At 40.0% G+C, this 22,971-nt stretch overlaps 1 protein-coding gene across 1 annotated transcript in view; it reads left to right on the top strand.

The window, feature by feature from the left end:
* LOC136678474 (uncharacterized) overlaps positions 1–22,971 on the top strand; it is a 42,291-nt gene that overhangs the window by 19,136 nt on the left and 184 nt on the right. The window contains 31 exon segments of the mRNA XM_066656527.1: positions 92–211; positions 351–523; positions 2,143–2,271; positions 2,419–2,663; positions 3,460–3,602; positions 3,683–3,907; positions 5,815–5,867; positions 5,989–6,070; positions 6,845–6,984; positions 7,069–7,224; positions 7,356–7,497; positions 8,910–9,052; positions 9,152–9,301; positions 9,437–9,578; positions 9,698–9,870; positions 10,011–10,148; positions 10,827–11,012; positions 12,742–12,986; positions 13,208–13,350; positions 13,503–13,649; positions 16,691–16,743; positions 16,862–16,943; positions 18,036–18,160; positions 18,244–18,399; positions 18,505–18,646; positions 18,748–18,920; positions 19,088–19,216; positions 21,385–21,570; positions 21,658–21,902; positions 22,154–22,296; positions 22,369–22,587. Of these exon segments, the coding sequence (XP_066512624.1) occupies positions 92–211; positions 351–523; positions 2,143–2,271; positions 2,419–2,663; positions 3,460–3,602; positions 3,683–3,907; positions 5,815–5,867; positions 5,989–6,070; positions 6,845–6,984; positions 7,069–7,224; positions 7,356–7,497; positions 8,910–9,052; positions 9,152–9,301; positions 9,437–9,578; positions 9,698–9,870; positions 10,011–10,148; positions 10,827–11,012; positions 12,742–12,986; positions 13,208–13,350; positions 13,503–13,649; positions 16,691–16,743; positions 16,862–16,943; positions 18,036–18,160; positions 18,244–18,399; positions 18,505–18,646; positions 18,748–18,920; positions 19,088–19,216; positions 21,385–21,570; positions 21,658–21,902; positions 22,154–22,296; positions 22,369–22,587 (4,728 nt within the window).

The raw sequence follows: 22,971 nt of genomic DNA, 5'->3' as shown, positions 1-22,971 counted from the left end.
CGTTATGTTAAGGCAATAAATGTATGCACTGTCCTTTAAACATGGTTTGAATTTTTCTGCCAATTTCAGCTTTAAGTTCACGCTGTGGCAGCAGAAGGAGAAGAAGAAGCTCCCATGGAGATTATTGTTGATGTGATTGATATGAATGATAATGAACCTGTCTTCACCCAAGACACTTTCCTTGGCAGTGTTCCAGAAGCTTCACCAATAGGTAGTTTAATTTATCTTTAATTTATGATGTGTAAATAGGTTTCAAAATTATTTGCAGTGTTTAGTTAGTGTTTAGATCTCCATCTGTATTTCACTGTGGATTATGTCATGTTTAACTGTCATTATTCCTTTCTGTACAGGACTGGAATTCATGAAGGTCACAGCCACTGATTCAGACGACCCTACCTCGGTCAATGCTAATATCAGATACTCCATCATCAGTCAGAATCCAGTAGAGCCGAATCCAAACATGTTCGACATTAATCCTGTGTCTGGAGCGATTAGAGTCACCGCTGAGGGACTGGACAGAGAGGTGAGTATTCCACAGATGTTTTTATCCTGCAGGGCTATTGTTCACTAAATAATATTTACAAACCGGATTCCAAAAAAGTTGGGACACTAAACAAATTGTGAATAAAAACTGAATGCAATTATGTGGAGGTGGCAAATGTCAATATATTATTCATAATAGAACATAGATAACATATCAAAAGTTTAATCTGAGTAAATGTAACATTTTAAAGGAAAAATATGTTGATTCAAAATTTCACAGTGTCAACAAATCCCAAAAAAGTTAAGTAATAAGTAGTAGTAAGTAGTAAGTAGTAATAAGTTTCTGGAAAAAGGAAATTGAGCATATAACGAACGGCTGGAAGACCAATTAACACTAATTAGGTCTATTGACCACATGATTGGGTATAAAAAGAGCTTCTCAGAGTGTCAGTGTCTCTCTGAAGCCAAGATGGTAAGAGGATCACCAAGTCCACCATTGTTGCGCAGAAAGATAGTGCAGTGATACCAGAATGGTGTTACCCAGCGTAAAATAGCAAAGACTTTTAAGTTATCATCATCAACCGTGCATAACATCATCAAACGATTCAGAGAATCTGGAACAATTGCTGTGCGTAAGGGTCAAGGCCGTAAAACTCTACTGGATGCTCGTGATCTCCGGGCCCTTAAACGTCACTGCACCTCAAACAGGAATACCACTGTCAACGAAATAACAGAATGGGCTCAGGAATACTTCCAGAAAGCATTGTCAGTGAACACAATCCACCGTGCCATCCGCCATTGCCAGCTGAAACTCTACAGTCCAAAGAGGAAGCCATTTCTAAGCAAGCTCCACAAGCTCAGACGTTTGCACTGGGCCAGGGGTCTTTTAAAATGGAGTGTGGCAAAATGGAAGACTGTTATGTGGTCAGATGAGTCACGATTTGTAGTTCTTTATGGAACACTGGGACGCCATGTCATCCGGACCAGAGAGGACAAGGATAACTCAAGTTGTTATCAACGCTCCGTTCAGAAGCCTGCATCACTGATGGTATGGGGTTGCATGAGTGCTTGTGGCATGGGCAGCTCGCATGTCTGGAAAGGCACCATTCTGTAGCAATCTCAACATCATGGCTACGTAGGAGAAGGATCCGGGTACTGAAATGGCAGCCTGCAGTCCAGATCTTTCACCTGTAGAAAACATTTGGTGCATCATAAAGAGGAAGGTGCGACAAAGAAGGCCCAAGACGATTGAACAGTTAGAGGCCTGTATTAGACATGAATGAGAAAGCATTCCTATTTCTAAACTTGAGAAACTGGTCTCCTCTGTCCCCAGACGTCTGTTGAGTGTTGTAAGAAGAACTTTTTTAGGATTTGTTGACGCCATGAAATTGTGAAACAACATATTTTTCCCTTAAAATGATACATTCTCTCAGTTTAAACTTTTGATCTGTGATTTGTGTTTTGTTCTGAATAAAATATTAGATGTTGGCACCTCCACATCATTGCATTCAGTTTTTATTCACAATTTGTTTAGTGTCCCAACTTTTTTGGAATCCGGTTTGTAGTTAGAACAGACCTAGATGGTCACAGGTTAAATTTGAATTGATGTGGAATGAAACAGTAAATAAAAGTCCCAGTAATGATTCTTGATTCTTCCAGAAATATCCTAAATACACCCTGAAGATTCAAGCTGCAGATATGGCGGGTTCTGGCTTCATGGCTTTTGCAATGGCTATTATTACTGTAACAGACAGCAACGACAATGCACCCAAATTTGAGAAGACCTCGGTAAAGCACTTCACCAAACACTATAGTTTACAGAATATAACACAGTAGCCTGAACTTACTGGTTAGGATTTATGTCTTTAATCCTGAATCATATCCTGGGGCGTCTTTATTCTTGCGTTCACTGGCTTTTCTTTGTTGTTCTTTCAGCCTCTGGACTTTGAGACAATCCCAAAGTATAATCTGTTGGTGGCTGTGGAGAACGACGTTCCTTTAGTCAAACTTATTCCCACGTCGACTGCCAAAATCATTGTGAAATTTTTGGATGTGAATGAAGCTCCAGTGTTTGATCCACAGGTGAAAGAGGTTTCTGTACCTGAAGATACAGCTGTTGGTTCTCAGGTGACTGTGTTCACCGCCACTGATCCAGACACAGCGAGGGCTCAGACCGTGACGTAAGAGCCACCAAACATAACCCTTATTACTAAATGTGATGGACATATTTCTGATGATTTATTTTGGTGTGATAAATCAATTGATGTGATATTTTTGACTTTTAGATTCTTATTATAACTAAATATATTTCCTACAACTAGGTTTAAAGTAACACTTGGAATATTATTTATTCATTAATTGTTTGTAACCACTATACCCAGTTCAAGTTCGTCGTAGCTCCAGACCGTACCCGGCACAGACAGGAACACACCCTGTAGGGGGCACCAGTACATCACTCTCATACATTTGCTCACACACTCACACATACGGACACTTGTGAGTCGTCATTCCACCTACCAACCTGTGTTTTTGGACCGTGGGAGGAACCCAGAGCACCCAGAGGAAACCTACGCAAACACTGGAAGAACCCTTCACAAACAGTTGCAGGACTCGAACCCACAACCCAAGGAATACCTGTTGTGCCACTGTGCCACCCTGCCTTAAAATCACAGCTTCAAAATCACTGAGATGGTCTACTGAGCTGTAATAGTGGCTACAGAGCTACTGCAGGGTCAGCAGTGTAGAAAGTGTGCTGTGTAACTGTCTGTGGAGGGTAGGACCTCCACCACCAACTTGATTTAAGGACAGTGTTGTAAAAGTTAATTACACTCTGCAGCTGTAGGGGGAGCCCCGGAGCTATAATACCGAATCTTACCTAGTGTTCTTTTAGATCTGATAAAAACCTGCTTGTTTTTTTGGACTTTCTCTCAGATAAAGAAGCACTGATATTGATTGTGTATCTGCTGTTTGTTGTAGGTATCGTGTAGGTGCTGATGCTGCTGGTTGGCTGAGTGTTGATGGAGAGACTGGAGTAATCAACGTGAAGAGCCCCATGGACAGAGAGTCACATTTTGTGAAAGATGGAAATTACAGAGCTCTGATCCTGGCTGTGGACAATAGTAATGCTTTGCCTTGGTTTTTTTTATCTACAAAAAAAAACATGCTGTAGCTTCTCCTAATAGATTTCACACATTTACAGATCGGGCTCCAGCCACTGGTACAGGAACCCTCCTGATAAATGTGGAGGATGTGAATGATAACTCTCCCGTTATTGAAGAGAAGATGATCACAGTGTGCAGTAAGGAGCCAGCTCCAGTGCTGCTGTCTGTGATGGATAAAGATGGGCCTGGATTTGCTGCTCCATTTAAGGTGGAGCTCCAAGGAGAAAGTAGGAACTACTGGACGGCCAAGATGGACAAAAATGGTAAGCTTAAGTGACACCTGGACAAAAACAAATTTGAGAACAAGGTCCGCTGAAGAACAAAAAGAAATATAAAAAACTAAATCTATATTTTAATAAGCTCAAACATAAAATTTATTAAACAGATTAATTACAGTACAGTATGGACTTTAATAAGTGCTGCTAAATACAATGCTCTCAACTTCAGAGAATAGCAATGAATGGGTAACACAATACAATATGGGGTGCAGTATACGACAGTAATAAACATTACTAAATGGTTAAGTAATGTCTTAACTTATTATTAGACCCTCATTATGATGTTATTAAGAATTACTAAGTATTTAAATGTCTCAGTTAACCATTAGAATTAAAAATCTGTTTTACATAAGAGTATATTAACTGGCTCCATGCTCTTCATGTAGATACTTGCGTTTTTGTTTGTTTGTTTATTATGAATTATATTAATACAATAAGAATATAGCATAATACATCAAAAGTTAAATGTTTAAAGTTATTACTTAAACAAATATTTAATTATTTAATGTTGTATGTGATACGTCTTGTAAAGTTGACTTCAAATTCTCTTAATAATTATTTACCTAAACATTATACATTCCATTCTCTTACTCTTTTACTTTTCACATTTCTTTGTAGTAGATTGTTGTTCATTGTTGTTTTGCTGTAGGAACTGGAATTCTCCTCACTCCTAACACTGCACTGAATGAGTGAGAATACAACATTACTCTGAGGGTGTATGACAACAGCCTCCTGCATCAGGACCACACTGTTCTAGCCACTGTACACGGATGTATAGGAGAAGTGGAGTATTTTTGTCTGAAGGTTTGAGAGAAGATGCACATTTTACTTAAAAACCAATTACAAACTTCAGCTTCATCTTAATTTCTTTGGAGCAATAAGAAGAAAAACACAGTCATTGTCAGATTAAATTTCAAGTTGATATTTAATTTGTGTTTAATTCTTTATTTAAACTGCAATATATTTCAGTTTTATCTGATGTTTGCTGTAGATTGGTTTTAAAAATACATTAACGTCTTTACTGTGTGGTTGATTCTTAAAACAATTTTCTAATTTCTCTATGAATTTCACTAAAGATTTTTATTTAATTAAATCAACTATTAGTATATTTTTGGTGAAAAAATTATATATACACATCCAGTTAAAGGTCATGGTAGGTCCGGAGCCTGGAGGGGACGCCAGTCCTTCACAGGGCGACATACATTCACTCACACACTCACACCAACAGACACCTTTGAGTCGCCAATCCACCTACCAACTTGTGTTTTTGGAGCGTGGGAGGAAACCAGAGCACCCGGAGGAAACCCACACAGACACAGAGAGAACACACCACACTCCTCACAGACAATCACTCGGAGGAAACCCACCCAGACACAGGGAGAACACACCACACCTCACAGACAGTCACCCGGAGGAAACCCACGCAGACACAGGGAGAACACACCACACTCCTCACAGACAGTCACCCGGAGGAAACCCACGCAGACACAGGGAGAACACACCCCACTCCTCACAGACAGTCACCCGGAGCGGGACTTGAACACACAACCTCCAGGTCTCTAGAGCTGTGACTGAGACACTGCTGCACCACTGTGCCACCTGTAATTAGTAATTTTCAAACCTTACAGGTACGTTCCACTGAACAATAAACTTGCTCTATTTCTTCTCCAAAAAGCAGCCCAGGCTGTTGCAGGTATTAAACTTTTTATTTTACTTCTTATAATGTATTTGCAAAGCTGCAGTTCCTGTTTCCTGTGGCGTGTAATTCAGCAAATCATGTAATCTGTGGTTGGGAAAAAAGATTAAAATATTGTCAGACAGGAACTAAACACACAGATTAAAGCACAGGAGCTTCTTGATGTTTTTGAAATTAAACTAAACCCTTTGATCAGTGATGACTGCAGAGTGTGAGATGATCTTTAACGTCCTTCTGGTTTTGCTCCAGGTGAGAACAACCCTAGTAAACTGATTAAAATAAAGGTTATATTTCATATGTATGACTGTATTTTCATATTGAAACTGTTAATAATGAATCATTTTTATTTAAATTGTGTTCCTCGTGCCAGGCTTTGAGTCCCGAAGCTGATTCATCACCGAGGCTGAGGAACATTGGACCTGACCCTGAAAACGTGGCCCTGGCAGATGCTGGTATGTAACTTCTTCTTTACTGTAGTTTGAGTTTAGTGCTCTTCACATTTCTGCTCATATATCTACATCCATCATCAATATTATAACTCGATTATTTATTATTATTATTGAATATTTGAGTTTAGTAAATCACTGATTTGAAGATAGTCCTTGTGTGTAGAAGTATGTTTGCTATTATCAAGATTTTTACTGCCTTTATGTAACACAAATCACAAAAGAAACAGCCTCAAAAACTCTACAAATATGTTCATACTTTAAAGGCAAAATGTATCATAAATATACAGCTATAAATCTAAATAATGTCTTAATAATTCATTTTATTTCTAACATTTGTTATTAATATTTGATAGTTGAGTGCTCAAATTTGTCATGTACACACACACACACACACACAGCAATCACAATTACATCACTTTCTGTTTTATATATCGTTTTAAATATAGTTATAAATCCAGTTTTATTAAAAGTCAGGAGGATGTGTTTCAGCTTTTGTTCATGAATATGTTTATATGTATATTCATAAAAATTCTGAATATAGAATATAAGTCAAATCTGCAAATGAAAAACCTCAGCAATCTGTGAAATCAGCTTTAATCAGAGACCAACTGGAATTAACCATGGTCCGTTTGACTGAACGTGTAATTATAGACAGGTGTGTAAATGATCATTCGTGAAATTAAAGTTGGAACAAAGACTGGTGCTGCATAAACCAGTGTAATCACCTCCAGACGATCATGAATGTAGTGTTTGTGTTGTTACTATTATTTTAAAAAGAACCCTTCCAAGACGTTCCAGTTCTGCAGTTTCCAGAGTCGTCTGTGGAGCTGAAGAGAAGAAAGAGAGAGTGGGTGAACATCCCACCAATCAACATCCCAGAGAACGACAGAGGACCTTTCCCCATAGCGATAGTGCAAGTGAGTAGAACTGATCTCTATCTCAAGCAGGAAATCTCTTTCTGACTATTTTATTTCTGCACTAAACTTTATCTCTGTGTCCAGATCCAGTCTGATAAGTCTGAGGAAGTTAATGTCACATACAGCATCAGTGGAAAAGGAGCAGACCTGCCCCCAGAGGGACTTTTCACCGTGAACAGAAACACTGGCTGGCTCTACGTCACAGCGTCTCTAGACCGAGAGTCCAAAGATAAATATGTGGTGAGAGATTTTGATTCTAATAATGTAAGAGTCTAAATGTTAGACTGAGAATACACTAAAGAACATATGTTAAAGCAGCACATTTATGCACCGTCCTTTAAACATAGTTTGAATTTTTCTGCCAATTTCAGCTTCAAGTCCACGCTGTGGCAGCAGAAGGAGAAGGGAAAGCTCCGATTGAGATTGTTGTCAATGTGATTGATATGAATGATAATGAACCAGTTTTCACTCAAGACACTGTCCATGGCAGTGTTCCAGAAGCTTCACCAATTGGTAGTTTAATTTTATTATAATTTATAAGGTAGTTAATCTTGTACAATATATATATATATATATATTTTTTTTTTTTCTCACAAATATTGTTCACTAATTTGCCTAAATCTTGGTTAGTGAGCACTTCTCCTTTACCGAGAATATCCATCCACCTCACAGGTGTGGCATATTAAGATGCAGATTAGACAGCATAATTATTGCACAGGTCTGCCTTAGGCTGGCTACAATAAAAGGCCACTCTAAAATGTGCAGTTTAATTTTACTGTATTGGAGGGTCCAGGGAGTCAGAAAACCAGTCAGTATCTGGTGTGACCACCATTTGTCTCATGCAGTGCCTCATGCAGTGCCACCCATCTCCTCACATAGAGTTGATCAGGTTGTTGATTGTCTGGGAATTTTGGTCCACTTCTCTTCACGGGCTTTGTAAAGTTTCTGGATATTGTCAACTGGAACACGCTGTTGTATACGCCGATCCAGAGCATCCCAAACATGCTCAATGGGGTACATGTCCCATGAGTGTGCTGGTCATGCAAGAACTGGGATGTTTTCAGCTTCCAGGAAGTGTGTACAGATCCTTGCAACATGGGCCCATGCATTAACATGCTGCAACATTAGGCAATGGTCGTGGATGAATGGCACAACAATTGGCCTCAGTATCTCATCACGGTATCGCTGTGCCTTGAAAAGGCCATCAATAAAATGCACCTGTGTTTGTTGCCCATAACATATGCCTGCCCATACCATAACCCCACCGCCACCATGGTTCACTCAATTCACAACATTGATGTCAGCAAATAGCCATACACGGCATCTGCCCTGTACAGTGAAAACCGGGATTCATTCGTGAAGAGAACACCTCTCCAACGTGCCTTACACCATCGAATGTGAGCATTTGCTCACTCAAGTCAGTTACGATGACGTAATGCAGTCAGGTGGAGACCCCAATGAGGATGGTGAGCTTCCCTAACGAGCTTCCATGAGTTTCAGATGAGCTTCCCTGAGAGGGTTTCTGGCAGGTTGTGCAGAAATTCTTATTATTAATTGGTTATGCAAACTGATTGTTGCAGCAGCTGTTCAGGTGCTGGTCTCAGACAATCTTGGAGGTGAAGATACTGTATGTGGAGGTCCTGTGCTGGTGTGGTTACACATGGTCTGCGGTTGTGGGGCTGGTTGGATACACCGCCAAAATCTCTGAAATGCCTTTGGAGTTTATGGTAGAACATTCGATTCACGGGCAACAGCTCTGGTGGAGTTCATTCCTGCAGTGAACAATATTTGAGCCTTTTGTGTACATTAAAAAAGCTCAGTTCATAAATAATGGGAGCAACAACAAAAGTGTTGCATTTATATAGATATATAAATATTATTTATTGACTAATATAATTGTTTGGTTTGTTAATTATTTAAAATAGATCCCTATCAAGATGTTAAAGTTCTCCAGTTTCCAGAGTCTTCTGTGGGGCTGAGGAGTAGAAAGAGAAAGTGGGCCAATTGGATTTCACCAATCAACTTCCCAGAGAACGACAGAGGACCTTTCCCCATACAGATGCTGCAAGTGAGTAGAAGTGATCTCAACCTGAAAATATATTTTTCTATTTTTGTTTGCACTAAATTGTATTCCTGTGCCCAAATAAATTCTCCTTTATCTCCAAAGTGGCCAAAGTCTAAGGAAGTTTCGATCACATACAGCGTCACAGGTGAAGGAGCAGACCTGCCTCCAGTGGGAATTTTCACCATAAACAGAATCACTGGCGAGCTCTGCGTCACAAAGCCTTTAGACCGAGAGGCCAAAGATAAATTTGTGGTAAGAAATTTTGTTTCTGTTAATGTAAGAAATGGCATGTTAGCCTGCAAACACATTAAAGAATAGTATGTTTAGGGTAATCTGTCTAAGCTTTGTACATTTAATATTGTTTGTATCTTTTTCTGCCAACTGTAGCTTCAAGTCCACGCTGTGGCAGCAGATGGAAAAGAAGAAGCTCCCATGGAGATTATTGTCAATGTGATTGATATGAATGATAATAAACCAGTTTTCACCCAAGACTCTTTCCATGGCTTTGTTTCAGAAGCTTCACCAATAGGTAGTTTAATTCATGTTTAATTTATGTTGTACAAATAGGCTTAATTATCATTCATAGCTTTTGGTAGGATCTGTATTTCACTGTGGATTATTTTATGGTCATTATTACTTTCTGTACAGGACTGGAGTTCATGATGGTCTCAGCCACTGATGCAGATGACCCCAACACTAAAAATGCTGATATCAGATACTCCATCATCAGTCAGAATCCAGTAGAGCCGAATCCAAATATGTTCGACATTGATCCTGTGACTGGAGCGATTAGCGTCAAAGCTGAGGGACTGGACAGAGAGGTGAGTATTTACAAAGTCACTTTGTTTTCCACTGAGACAACACAGCTATGACAGGCTAAGGTAGTCATGGGTGAGATCTGAGTTTATGTGGAATGAAATAGTAAATTAAACTTCCTGATCATGACTCTTGATTCTTCCAGAAATATCCTGAATACACACTGGAGATTCAAGCTGCAGATATGGCGGGTACTGGCTTCACAGCCCTCACAGCCTTTGCAAATGCTATCATTACTGTAACAGACAGCAACGACAATGCCCCCAAATTTGAGAAGTCCTCGGTAAAGCACTTCACTAAACACTATGGTTTACAGACAATAACACAACACACTGAAATTATATGCTTTTTAATCCTAAAACAGGGCGGCACAGTGGTGCAGCAGGTAGGTGTTGCAGTCACACAGCTCCAGGGACCTGGAAGTTGTGAGTTCGAGTCCCGCTCCGGATGACTGTCTGTGAGGAGTGTGGTGTGTTCTCCCTGTGTATGCGTGGGTTTCCTCCAGGTGACTGTCTGTGAGGAGTATGGTGTGTTCTCCCTGTGTCTGCGTGGGTTTCCTCCGGGTGACTGTCTGTGAGGAGTGTGGTGTGTTCTCCCTGTGTCTGTGTGGGATTCCTCCGGGTGACTGTCTGTGAGGAGTGTGGTGTGTTCTCCCTGTGTCTGTGTGGGTTTCTTCCCACGCTCCAAAAACATGCGTTGGTAGATTGAATTGGCAACTCAAAAGTGTCCGTAGGGGTGTGTGTGTGTGTTGCCCTGTGAAGGACTGGTGCCCCCTCCAGGATGTATTCCTGCTTTGCGCCCAATGATTCCAGATAGTCTCTGGATCCACCACAACCCTGAACTGGATAAAGGTTACAGACAATGAATGAATGATCTGGTCCAGAATTCAACTGAGTGTGTGTTCAAACCAAGGAAAATTATTTCTTTTGTTGTTGTATTAAGGCAAGCTTTTGTCTTTCAGTACACTGTGTCCGTCCCAGAGAATACAGTTGGAGCTGTGGTGGTGAAGATGGCAGTGACTGATGAAGATGAACCTCAGACTTCTGCCTGGACAGCCAAGTTCAGGATTGTTACTGGCAATAATCTTGAAATTTTCAAAGTTAGCACAGGACCTAACAAACAGGAGGGCATCATTACCATAGTTAAGGTAATACTGTATTGAAGCATATCAATACCAGAATTAAAATGAAAATGTAAAATCCCAAATTGAAATTTGTATTTAATGAAGCAGTTTTTTCACCCCACAGTAAATAGTGAAGCTTCTTTCCATTTGGTTGCATTGAGGCATCATAATGTAACAACTGCACTATTTAAAGTGCAAATGATAATTAGAAAAATAATCTAAGCCTTGTTTTTTCAAGCAGATTGATACAAGAGAAAACATGGCCAGTTAATTAAAAAATTTATCGTGGTGTCATGTGTAAAGGCATTAAGCATCAAAGTTGGTTCAACCTGCTCTGCTAATGTAAAAGTATCTATAAATTCTTTGGCCACTATGTTTTACAGTTAAAGCAAATTTCACTGAGCTGCCATTGGCCTCACCCTGACGGAAAGGCTGACAATTGAGGAAATAAATTAATTTGGTTTGGTTTAAAATTTTCATAAGCATTTTGCCACAAAATAAGCGCAGCTGGTTATTGCAAAGTGGAATTTGAATTTTGTCATCTTTCTAGCACGGTGGTGAGTTGAAAATTACATTTCAAATGCATTGTCCCGTAACTGAAGAATAACATTATAGTTATTATTTTGACACTTATTGCATGATCAAATTGGGAAATACATTTTCATATAAACAAACCTACTCAAATGTATTCAAATATCTCTATAAATGAAATTAAAATAGTAGACTACCAAATTGCAAATGTAAATGGAATTATTGAGCTAAAATTTGGCATATTTAAATTCAGACTTAGAATTATACCTTTTAATGGTATACATGATGATCTGAATTGTATACTGGCTGGATTGAATGTGTCAGCAGAGAATTAAATGAATAGTATAGAATAAAATTATTTATGAATACAGAATGGCAAGGTTTGGTAGGTTGCAGAAAATGGACATGGGACTAGACATATTTAAGTCAAGATGGCAAGTAGAAATAGATCAACAAATTCAGTATTTAAATTCCCTTAGAAAGCAGTGGAGGCAAGTAGGTGAAGAGGAAAGAGGAGTTATTAACTTGCTACAGAAAAGGCTGGAGTGTAGGCTGGCAGTATTGAGGAGAGCAGAGACCTTGAGGAAAAGAAGGAAAGTGCTAGGGCAGCTTTTTCAGAAATACTTTTAAATTTGTAAAGACCTTATTTGGTAAGGAGACGTCTAGGAGTTTAAAAAAAAATTGCAAATAGGGATTTAGAGTAGGATTTCAGCTGTGTGTACTAAGAATAAGGCAAAGGACTTAGAGCTGCCACAAGATATTCCACTAGTGGTTGAAATAGAGTGGCAAATGGAATCATTCCAGAAGAATGCAAAATAGCACTGGGTATCCTTATCCCCAAGAAAAAGTGGTACAGTGCAGCAGTAAATGATACAGAGCAGGCTGTGGGGCTAAAGACTGATTTGGTGAAGGCTATTAATAGCATTTAGAGACAATGTTTGTCAGGAAAGTTGAAATTGTGGTATCTTGAGTTTGGTCGGCTGAGGGTGCCGCAGTGTTTTAAGAGGTGTGGCAAGGTATGGAAGCAGGGCTAACACTTACAAGTTTAGTTGAGGAGTTTAAATGTGCGAAAATGAGTTGCGAGATGATTTTTTTATGATTTAAGGATGCTGTGGTAAAAGCAGCGCCTGTAACAAAATCAGGAAGGAAGTGGAATTCACAAGTAGCAGTGCAGGTATAGGAGCTCTTGTCTTCATTAATTTTACTTCTTTTATTCCTTCAGCCTTTGGACTTTGAGGGAACCCCAAAATACATTCTGTTGGTGGTTGTGGAGAATGACGTTTGGTTTGCCAGACCTGTGACCACATCCACTGCCACAGTCACTGTGAATACTCTGGATGTGAATGAAGCTCCAGTGTTTGATCCACAGGAAAAAACCGTCACTGTATCTGAAGATAAGGAAATTGACTCTCGAATGACTGTTTACACTGCCACTGATCCAGACACAGTGAGGGCTCAGAAAGTGACGTAAGAGCCACCAAACAAAAAACATATAATTAAATGTAATAGTCATATTTGAGATTAAATCATGATCAGTGTTTTTCTTTAACAGAAGAGTTTTTGACTCCTAACATGTTTCCTACAACTTGTAATTCAGAAAAATCCTGCTTTTCTTTGCCTTACTCTCAGATTATTCTCTCTCTGGTAAAAGTCACTGATATTGATTGTGTATCTGCTGTTTGTTGTAGGTATCGTGTAGGTGCTGATGCTGCTGGTTGGGTGAGTGTTGATGGAGAGACTGGAGTCGTCAAAGTGAAGAGCCCCATGGACAGAGAGTCACATTTTGTGAAAGATGGAAAATACAGAGCTCTGATCCTGGCCATGGACGATGGTAATCCATTGTCTTTACATTCTGTTTAAAAAGCTTTGCTGTAGCTTCTCCTTATAGACTTCACACATTTACAGATCGGGCTTCAGCCACTGGTACAGGAACCCTCCTGATAAATGTGGAGGATGTGAATGATAACTCTCCCGTTATTGAAGAGAGGGCGACTGTGGTGTGCAGTAAGGAGCCAGCTCCAGTGCTGCTGTCTGTGACGGATAAAGATGGGCCTGGTTTTGCTGCTCCGTTTAAGGTGGATCTCCAAGGAGAAAGTAGGAACTACGGGATGGCAGAGATGGACAAAAATGGTAAGCTCTTTATTAAATGATGTAGTGATGAGTTTGAAGACAATGTCACTTGAAAAACATAACTAAAAATTCAAAAACAACACAAGCAAGTATAACAGATGATTATGGACAAAAAGAGATTCTGGGTCATGTTTTAACCTGACAACAGAAATAAACAGCCTTTTAGTATTGGATAAGCATCCTGTGTCTCTTATCTCCTCGCATCTCCTCTCTTCATATTAGACATGAGTAAATAGGGATAAAATGCGCCTCAGAATGCATGCTGCATTAATAAGTCAATTACAGGTTACAGGAGAAGGAGACTTATGAGGGCGGAGAAGGAAAGGAAACATCCAAATACAGCTGCTCTATTCCAAAATAGACCATTTTAAGAATAATAACTTTAATTAACTGTAACTGTAATTTTGAACGAGATAACATGTATTTTTTAACTCTGTTACACTGGTATTAAGTTCAAAAATAGAAAGTACAAGAATATACTCATTATACAGTACTGGTTAAATGAAGATCCCCCAACAATACAGAATAGCAAAGAATATTATATATTTCTTATTCATTTTGTTACAAAGGTTAAGTGTATTTTAATTGTGTGTTCCACCTTAAACCCAGAATCTAACTGCTGCACAGTTTAAACTGAATCAGAAAACTCCAGTAAACAGCAGCTGAACAGGAAGCCCGTGTCAGCTTTGAAATGTTTCAGTTTTGCTCTGGAGTTCTGGGTTTGGAGCAGGATGCTATTTTAGATAGAAATCAAAGTTTTAATATTTAGGGGTTCGGACCTCTTGATGTTCAACATTATACTTTGTTGAATATATTGTACATTTATTTACTGATGTGTCTTGTGATAACAGTGAAACAACAGTTCATTGCTGACATCATTCAACTGCTGCTCCATTTAATTAATTTGACTTGTTGCATCTGCATTTTCTTTTCGGTCCTAAAATTGAAAGTACATTTCTTGGTCAATATTTATTGCAGCATCCCTATTTTTAATTTTGTTTTTGTAATGCCAGTTATTCTATTTTACCTTAAAAACCTTACTTTTCTTTGTAATAGTTTACTGTTGTTTTGCTGTAGGAACTGGAATTGTCCTCACTCTTAAGGCTGCACTGGACCAAGGAACATACAAGATTGTTCTGAGGGTGTATGACAATGGCCTCCTTTATCAGGACAACAATGTCCTAGCCACTGTTTATGAATGTATGGGAGAAGTGGAATATTTTTGTCTGAAGGTTTGAGAGACATTTCACATTTTACTTAAGAGTCTTTTTCAAGGTTCAGCAAAATCTGTATTAATTTGTTTGGAGCAACCATGCTTTTTCAACTTAACTATGATACCACACTTTTTTTCACATTTCACCCTAGAATAATTGCAGAGTTCTGTGGGATTTTTCTTATAGATTACTTCATTAATCATTTTATTTTAGTGTAGATTAATTAATTAATTCAATCATTGCCTGTAACCCTTATCCAGTTTAGGGTCTGTTTTTTGTTCTTTATGATATTATATATATGCAGTGAATAATGTATACATCTTATTGCACATATTTGCATTATGAATTTCTATTTGAATTTTAAGAAAATTTGCAGATAAAGGTCACTGAGAGATCAAAATCCTTGTTTTCTACTCTGATTTTTAGTTTTGAGTGTTTTTCATTTATTGATACTGATGCACATCCCATAAAGAGACAAAGACATTTTCTGGTGAACACACACCCACACACACACATTTAAAATTATTCTAAGGACCTGTGATGGACAGGAGCCCTAAAACAGTCTGCATTGTGGCACACGGAAATGCAAAAACTGAGCCATGAAATGCGTGTGGCCCCCTAGCTGGTGATTTGATTTTCAGTGCTGTTTTCCAGGTCACAAGCCCACTTTTCTAACTGTTAGGCCATGGATAATGAGGTAACTGTTGATAAATTATTACAAAAGGCTGCAGCAGTCAGTGTTCAGCCTAGATTGTGGAATGAAAGTTAAACACTTAATTTAGTGAGTGAATCTGTGTCCTTTTTTCTTTTTAGCATCTATCTTTTGTAATGTGTGACCTTTTGCCTTCATAGATCCATTCCCCCATTCACAACAATCACCCTCCCTCTTTTATCTCTACCCCCTGCATCTCCACTTTATCCTAACCTTCATCATCCCATTTACCCGTCCTCACATTCCTCTTCTCCATCCTAATTCCTTCCACCACTTCCTAATGTAAACAAGTCTAAAATATTTTTGTTAGACTGGACTAGACTAAGACTGGACAGGCTAATGAATTAATGAACTGGCTACCGACTAAACTGATAACCAAGTTGTGCCCGTGCTTTACTGCATGCATATGAAGAAATCTCAGAATCTGAAGCTCCAGTCTCCAAACTCCAGAACATCCAGCTGTACTTGTACATGACTCTGTGTATGTGTAAATAAACCCCAGTCAACACCAATCTCCAGTCTCCGGACTCTTCCTGATGAATTTCTAACAATAGCTACTGTATATTTTCAGTACTGTGCTGAGCTGTGTACTGCCAGTCATTTTCTGTGAATTTACAGATTATTTTTTAACCATTCAGTAATGGAGTACAATGGATATCTAATTAATGTGCACATCGAGCTGTTTGTGTAACTCAGCACAGTTAAGACAGGAGGATGTCCCTGCAGTAACTCTTAAGCTCTGTGGGAAGAAAAGATCTCACATGGCACTGTTTAGTATAGCACAGCTGTTTCAGTCTTCTGCTGAATGTGCCTCTGAGATTTCCACTGCTGAAAACCTGAATTACTTGAATATATGTATATAATATAATCTTGCATATGTAATACATGCAAGAAACTCAAACGTGCTGCATGAAATTTCTGCTGTTCTAACATATTTGCAAAGCTGCAGTTCTTTTTACCTGTGGTTTTCAAATTAAGAAAAGTAACTGTGGTTAGAATCTTATAAAAAATGTTTAAAGAAGCAGTTTCAGACAGGAACTCACAGACCGCACCACACAGATTAAAGCCTGGGAGCTTCTTGATGTTTCTGAAATTAAACCAAACCTGTTGTTCAGAGATGGCTGCAGAGTGTAAGATGATCTTTAGCGTCCTTCTGGTTTTGCTCCAGGTGAGTATAATGACAGTAAACTGAGTAAAATTAGAAATAGAGATTATATAGTACATTTAGGACAGTACATTCATAATAAAAGATTTTCTAATTCCTCTCTATTCAAACTTCGTCTCAGGCTTTGAACCCAAGGACTGAATTATTACCACGGCTGAGCAACATGGGAACTGACCCTGAAAAAGTAGCCTGGGCAGCTGCAGGTATAAAACTTTATCTTTTACTGTATTTTGAGTTTTCTGTTTGTGTTTAGTGCTCTTGATATTGCTGCTTTTAAACACAGACACACATGGACACACAACAGTAATCTTTCTGTTTTAATAAATATTTAAAAACGGGGCTATTTTTAATTTGTCTGCATGTACGTGTATATTTATATAATGTTTAAATATATACTATAATTTAAGAGTCTGTAATTTGGCAGTTAATGGAAGCAGTAAAAAAAGCTGATTGTTCTCACAGCATTAAATCCCTTTTTAAATCAGAAAATATGGAGCTAGGAGAATGCTTCTTTCCTAAAAAAAAAATTAAAAAATACTGCACTATTAGTAGTGCACAAAAAGAAAATATATGTTCTCTTTTATTGAGAAATCTTCTTGTATTTTCACAATTATCAGCATGGATAGAGCACTCAGACAAACAGTACTTTACAACAAAAGTAGTGTGGAAATGCTAGTTTAGCAGGCCTAGCAGCTCACACAGAGAGTTTTGGGGTGTGTTTGGGGACACATATTGGGGACATTACTTGTGTTTTGAGGTGTTTGTGTTGGATTTGGTGTATGCCATTTGATATGGGTAGTGCAGTGTTCAGGATTTGAGTGACAGAGGATAAGGCTTTGCTGGTCTCTTAAAGCTTAAAGTACTTAAAGCTGTTCCCTAAATCTGGGACCTCAGACATGTTCAGTAAGAGACCTGTGCACATCCAATAACCTTCATTTCATCTGTACCTTTTGAGTCTCTTCTCCTATTTTCAATAAAAATCTTGCCAGCAGAAAACAGCTTACAGCAATGAAAGAAAAAACAAATGGACAAGGTGTAGGGTAAGGTTTTAAAAGACAACAGGCATCCTGCAATATGGGTGAGTATAAATCCACTAACAGTACACAGAGCAATATTTGGCCACAGTAAAATTTAACCATCACCAGGGAAACATAAACAAGCTTAACCATTACATTACTATGTGTATTGTTGTTGTTGTTGTTGTTTTGAATTTTTATTATGTTTTTTAACTGATGGACATATATTTGTGTTGGTGTTTGTTTGTTTTTTTTTATTAAAAATATACCCTTACCAAGGTGTTCCAGTTCTGCAGTTTCAAGAGTCTTCTGTGGGTTTGATGAGGAGAAAGAGGCAGTGGATGATTCCACCAGTCTACATCACAGAGAATGACAGAGGACCTTTCCCCAAAGAGCTGATGCAAGTGAGTAGAACTGAGCTCTAACTCAGTCTGGAAATCCCTGCCTCTCCATTTTATTTTCTACTAAATTATCGCTCTGTGTCCAGATCAAGTCTGCTAAGTCCAGGGAAGTTAAGATCACATACAGCATCACCGGAGAAGGAGCAGACCTGCCCCCAGTGGGACTTTTCACCGTAAACAGAAACTATGGCTGGTTCTACGTCACAGCGCCTCTAGACCGAGAAATCAAAGATAAATATGTGGTGAAAGATTTTGCTTCTGTTGATATAAGAATTGGCATATTAGCATAAGAAAACACGAAAAGAACATATGTTAACATGGTTTGTATCTTTTTCTGCCAATTTCAGCTTAACGCTCACGCTGTGACAGCAGAAGGAAAAGAGGAAGCTCCCATGGAGATTATTGTGAATGTGATTGATATGAATGACAATAAACCAGGTTTCACACAAGACACTTTCCTTTGCAGTGTTCCAGAAGCTTCAGCAATAGGTAGTTTAATTTATCTTTATGTTGTACAAACAGGGTTCATAATTTTTTATTTTAGTGGGGATCTGTATTTCACAATTTTTTCATTATAACTTTCTGTGCAGGATATGAGTTCATGAAGGTCACAGCCACTGATGCAGATGACCCCAACACAGAAAATGCTGATATCAGATACTCCATCATCAGTCAGAATCCAGTAGAGCCGAATCCAGACATGTTCGACATTAATCCTGTGACTGGAGCGATTAGAGTCAAAGCTGAGGGTCTGAACAGAGAGGTGAGTATTTAGCTGAGGATCTTATTCAGTATTACATACAAAGTCACTTTGTTTTCCACTGAGACAACACAGCTATGACAGGGTAAGGTAGTCATGGGTGAGATCTGAGTTGATGTGGAATGAAATAGTGAATTAAACTTTCCAATCATGACTTTTGATACTTCCAGAAATATCCTGAATACATCTTGGTGGTTCAAGCTGCAGATATGGCAGGTTCTGGCCTCAAAGCATTTGCAAATGCTATCATTACTGTAACAGACAGCAATGACAATGCACCCAAATTTGAGAAGACCTCGGTAAAGCACTTCACTAAACACTATGGTTTACAGACAATAACACAACACACTGAAATTATATGCTTTTTTGTCTCCGCCCATGTCCCGCATTTGTTCCGCCTCCTTGTCCACCGTCCTCGTTATCTGTTTCAGGTGTGTCTCACCTGTTCATGTATTTAAGCTCCGCTCCTGTCTCTGTGAAGGCGGCACCAGCCGCTCCTGTCCCCGAGAAGGCGGCTTCCACAGCCGCTACTGTCCCTGAGAAGGTGGCTTCTACGGCCGCTCGTGTTTCTGAGAGGGCGGCTCCCTCAGCCGCTCATGCTCCTGAGAGGGTGGCTTCCTCAGCCGCCCGTGCTCCTGAGAGAGCAGCTTCCTCAGCTGCTAGTGTTCCTGAGAGGGCGGCTTCCTCAGCCGCTCGTGCTCCTGAGAGAGCAGCTTCCTCAGCCGCTCGTGCTCCTGAGAGGGCAGCTTCCTCAGCCGCTCGTGTTCCTGAAAGGGCAGTTTCTTCCGCCGCATCTGCTCCAGAGAAAGCGGCATCCCCCGCTGACTGTGACTGTGGCCCCGGCCGCTTCTGCACCCGTGACTATGGCCCTGGCCACTTCATTTCATGTCCGTAAATCAGCCCCATGGATTTCTAGGCCGATCCCCAGAACTGTGCCCAGGCTGGTACCTCGGACAGCCCCACAGACTTTTGCCAGTCCTGGGCACCCTCAAGTTGTTTTTGTTCCTCTGTCTGTTCCTGTCCTGGTTCCTGTCTCTGTCCTCGTCCCTGTACCTGTGTCTGCCTTTGTCTCTGTTCCTGTCCCTGTCACTGTGTTCATTTCTGTCCCCGTAAAACGTCCTGGTCCTTGTTCCCCTGCCAAGTCCAGTCCAGTCCCCTGTTAATAATCCAGTCCCATCCCCTGTCCAGTCACCTGCTTCTGTCCCACCTTCTGTTTCTAATCCCGTTCTGTCTCCAGTCTTGTCTCCGTTGTCTATGCCTGTCCAGTCTCGATCCCCATTTCAACCCTCTGTCCAGTCCTATGTCCAGTCCCAGTACCCAGTTTCGTCACCTGTCCTGTCTTAAGTTCTGTCACCCATCCTGTCTCAAGCCTCAGTCCTGTCTCCATTCCAGTCCCCTGTCCTGTCACCTGCCCATGTCCAGTCTTCTGTCTCTAAACCTGTTCAGTCCCCAGTATTGTCTCAATTCCTGTCCAGTGTGCCACCTTAATCTCATTTCAAGTCTTGTGTTTCCACTCCCGTCCTGTCTAGTCTGTTCCAGTCCCTAGTCCCGTCTCCTGTTTCATTTTGTAAGTTACCTGTCCAGTCTCTTGTTTAGTCTCCTGTCGCTACCCTTTGTCAGTCTCCTGTCCTGTCCCGAGTACAGTCACCTATTTCCGGTCATGTCGTGCCCCCTGTTCCTGTGTCTGTTCTTGTCTTGTCCTGAGTCCTGTCTCCTGATGGTTCTTTGTCTTGTCTTAGTCTGTCTTGTTTTCCGTGCTCTCTCCTGCGCCAGCTCCTGGGGGGTCTAGGTGTACGCGCCCCAGGAGTTGCGCGTTCAGGAGGGGGCATCTGTCATGCACTCGTCCTGTCATGTCTGTTTTCCTCGCCATGTGCTCTCTCAGCACATGGCTCTGTTTGTTGTTGTCCTTGTCTCTGCCCATGTCCCAGCTTTGTTCCGCCTCCTTGTCCACCGTCCTCGTTATCTGTTTCAGGTGTGTCTCGTCTGTTCATGTATTTAAGCTCCCTTGTGTCACTTCCATTTATCGGTCATTCGTGTTGTATCTTTCCTACTCCGAGTCAAGTCGTTGTCTTTCCCAGTCAAGTCATTTCATTTTGTTTCCAGGTCATGTCGTTTTGTTTCTTTCCCACTCCAAGTATAGTTGTTTTGTTTCCTAGTTATGTCGTTTTGTGTCTTTGTCTTTTCAAGTCATGTCGTGTTCATTCTCTCCCACTCCAAGTCAAGTCGTTTTGTTTCCTAGCCGTTTCGTTTTGTTTCCTATTCATGTTGTGTTGTTTCTTTGTTTTGTTACATTAAAGTATATGTGTTTTAGCAAGTGCATCCGCCTCTGTCAGTCCGCCCCGCCAATCGTGACACCTAAAACATATTTTAATATGTTGATCTGGTCCAGAATTCAACTGAGTGTGTGTTCAAACCAAGGAAAGTTACTCCTTTTGTTGTTGTATTAAGGCAAGCTTTTGTCTTTCAGTACAACGTGTCTGTCCCAGAGAATACAGTGGGAGCTGTGGTGGTGAAAATGGCTGTGACTGATGGAGATGAACCTCAGACTCCTGCCTGGACAACCAAGTTCAAGATCATTCAAGGAGACACCAGTGGAATTTATAACGTTAGCACAGCACCAAACAAACAGGAGGGGATCATTACCACTGTTAAGGTAGCACTGACACCACTTCAAATTGTCAGTTGAATAAACCCTGGGGCGTCTTAATTCTTGAGTTCACTGACTTCTGTGTTCCTCCAGCCTCTGGACTTTGAGACAAACCCAAAGTACACTCTGTTGGTGGTTGTGGAGAACGACGATCCTTTTGCTAAACCCATGCCCACGTCCACTGCCACAGTCACTGTGAACGTCCTGGATGTGAATGAAGCTCCAGTGTTTGATCCACAGGTGAAAGAGGTTTCTGTACCTGAAGATACAGCTGTTGGTTCTCAGCTGACTGTGTACACCGCCACTGATCCAGACACAGCGAGGGCTCAGACCGTGACGTAAGAGCCACCAAACATAACCCTTATTACTAAATGTGATGGGCATACTTGAGATCATCTGTTATGGTGTGATAAATCATGATTTATTATGTTTAACTATCTGAGTTTTTCTCTAATATAGGAGGATATCTAACATGTAGATTCTTTTTTTTATAACTTGTGTTAAGTCTGAAAAAACCTGCTTGTTTTCTTGGACTTTCTCTCAGATAAAGAAGCAATGATATTGATTGTGTATCTGCTGTTTGTTGTAGGTATCGTGTACGTGCTGATCCTGCTGGTTGGGTGAGTGTTGATGGAGAGACTGGAGTCGTCAAAGTGAACAGCCCCATGGACAGAGAGTCTCCTTTTTTGAAAGATGGAAAATACAGAGCTCTGATCCTGGCTGTGGACGATGGTAACTGTCTTTATTTTCTATTTACAAGACACTCTGCTGTAGCTTTTACTAACAGACTTAACATGTTTACAGCTCATGTTCCAGCCACTGGTACAGGAACCCTCCTGATAAATTTCGAGGCTGTGAACTCTTCTGTTATTGAAGAGAAGATGATCACAGTGTGCAGTAAGGAGCCAGCTCCAGTGCTGCTGTCTGTGACGGATAAAGATGGGCCTGGTTTTGCTGCTCCATTTAAGGTGGAGCTCCAAGGAGAAAGTAGGAACTACTGGATGGCAGAGATGGACAAAAAGGGTAAGCTCTTTATTAAATGATGTAGTGATGAATTTGAAGACAAGGTCACTTGAAAAACAAAAGGAAAAATTAAAAAGCAACACAATCTGGTAATAAGAAAAAATGAATGTACAAAAATTAAGTAGAGTAATTGCATTTGTTGAATGTTATACATTTATTGTCTGAAGTTCCTCATGGAAACTGTGAAATTGCTCCATTTAATCAATTTAAATGAATGGCAATTTTCTCTTTTGAACTGAAATAGAAAGTAACTGTCCAGGGCCAGTTTTATCATCCCTAATTTTATCTTTTCATAATGCAAATTATTCTGTTTTTACTTAGAAATTTTAATTTACTTAGAATTTTATTTTTTTTGTTGTTGTTGTTCATTGTTGTTTTGCTGTA

This window comes from Hoplias malabaricus, chromosome Y (assembly GCF_029633855.1).
Source record: "Hoplias malabaricus isolate fHopMal1 chromosome Y, fHopMal1.hap1, whole genome shotgun sequence".
Lineage (NCBI taxonomy): Eukaryota > Metazoa > Chordata > Actinopteri > Characiformes > Erythrinidae > Hoplias > Hoplias malabaricus.
This window is presented reverse-complemented; position numbering and strand designations above follow the sequence as displayed.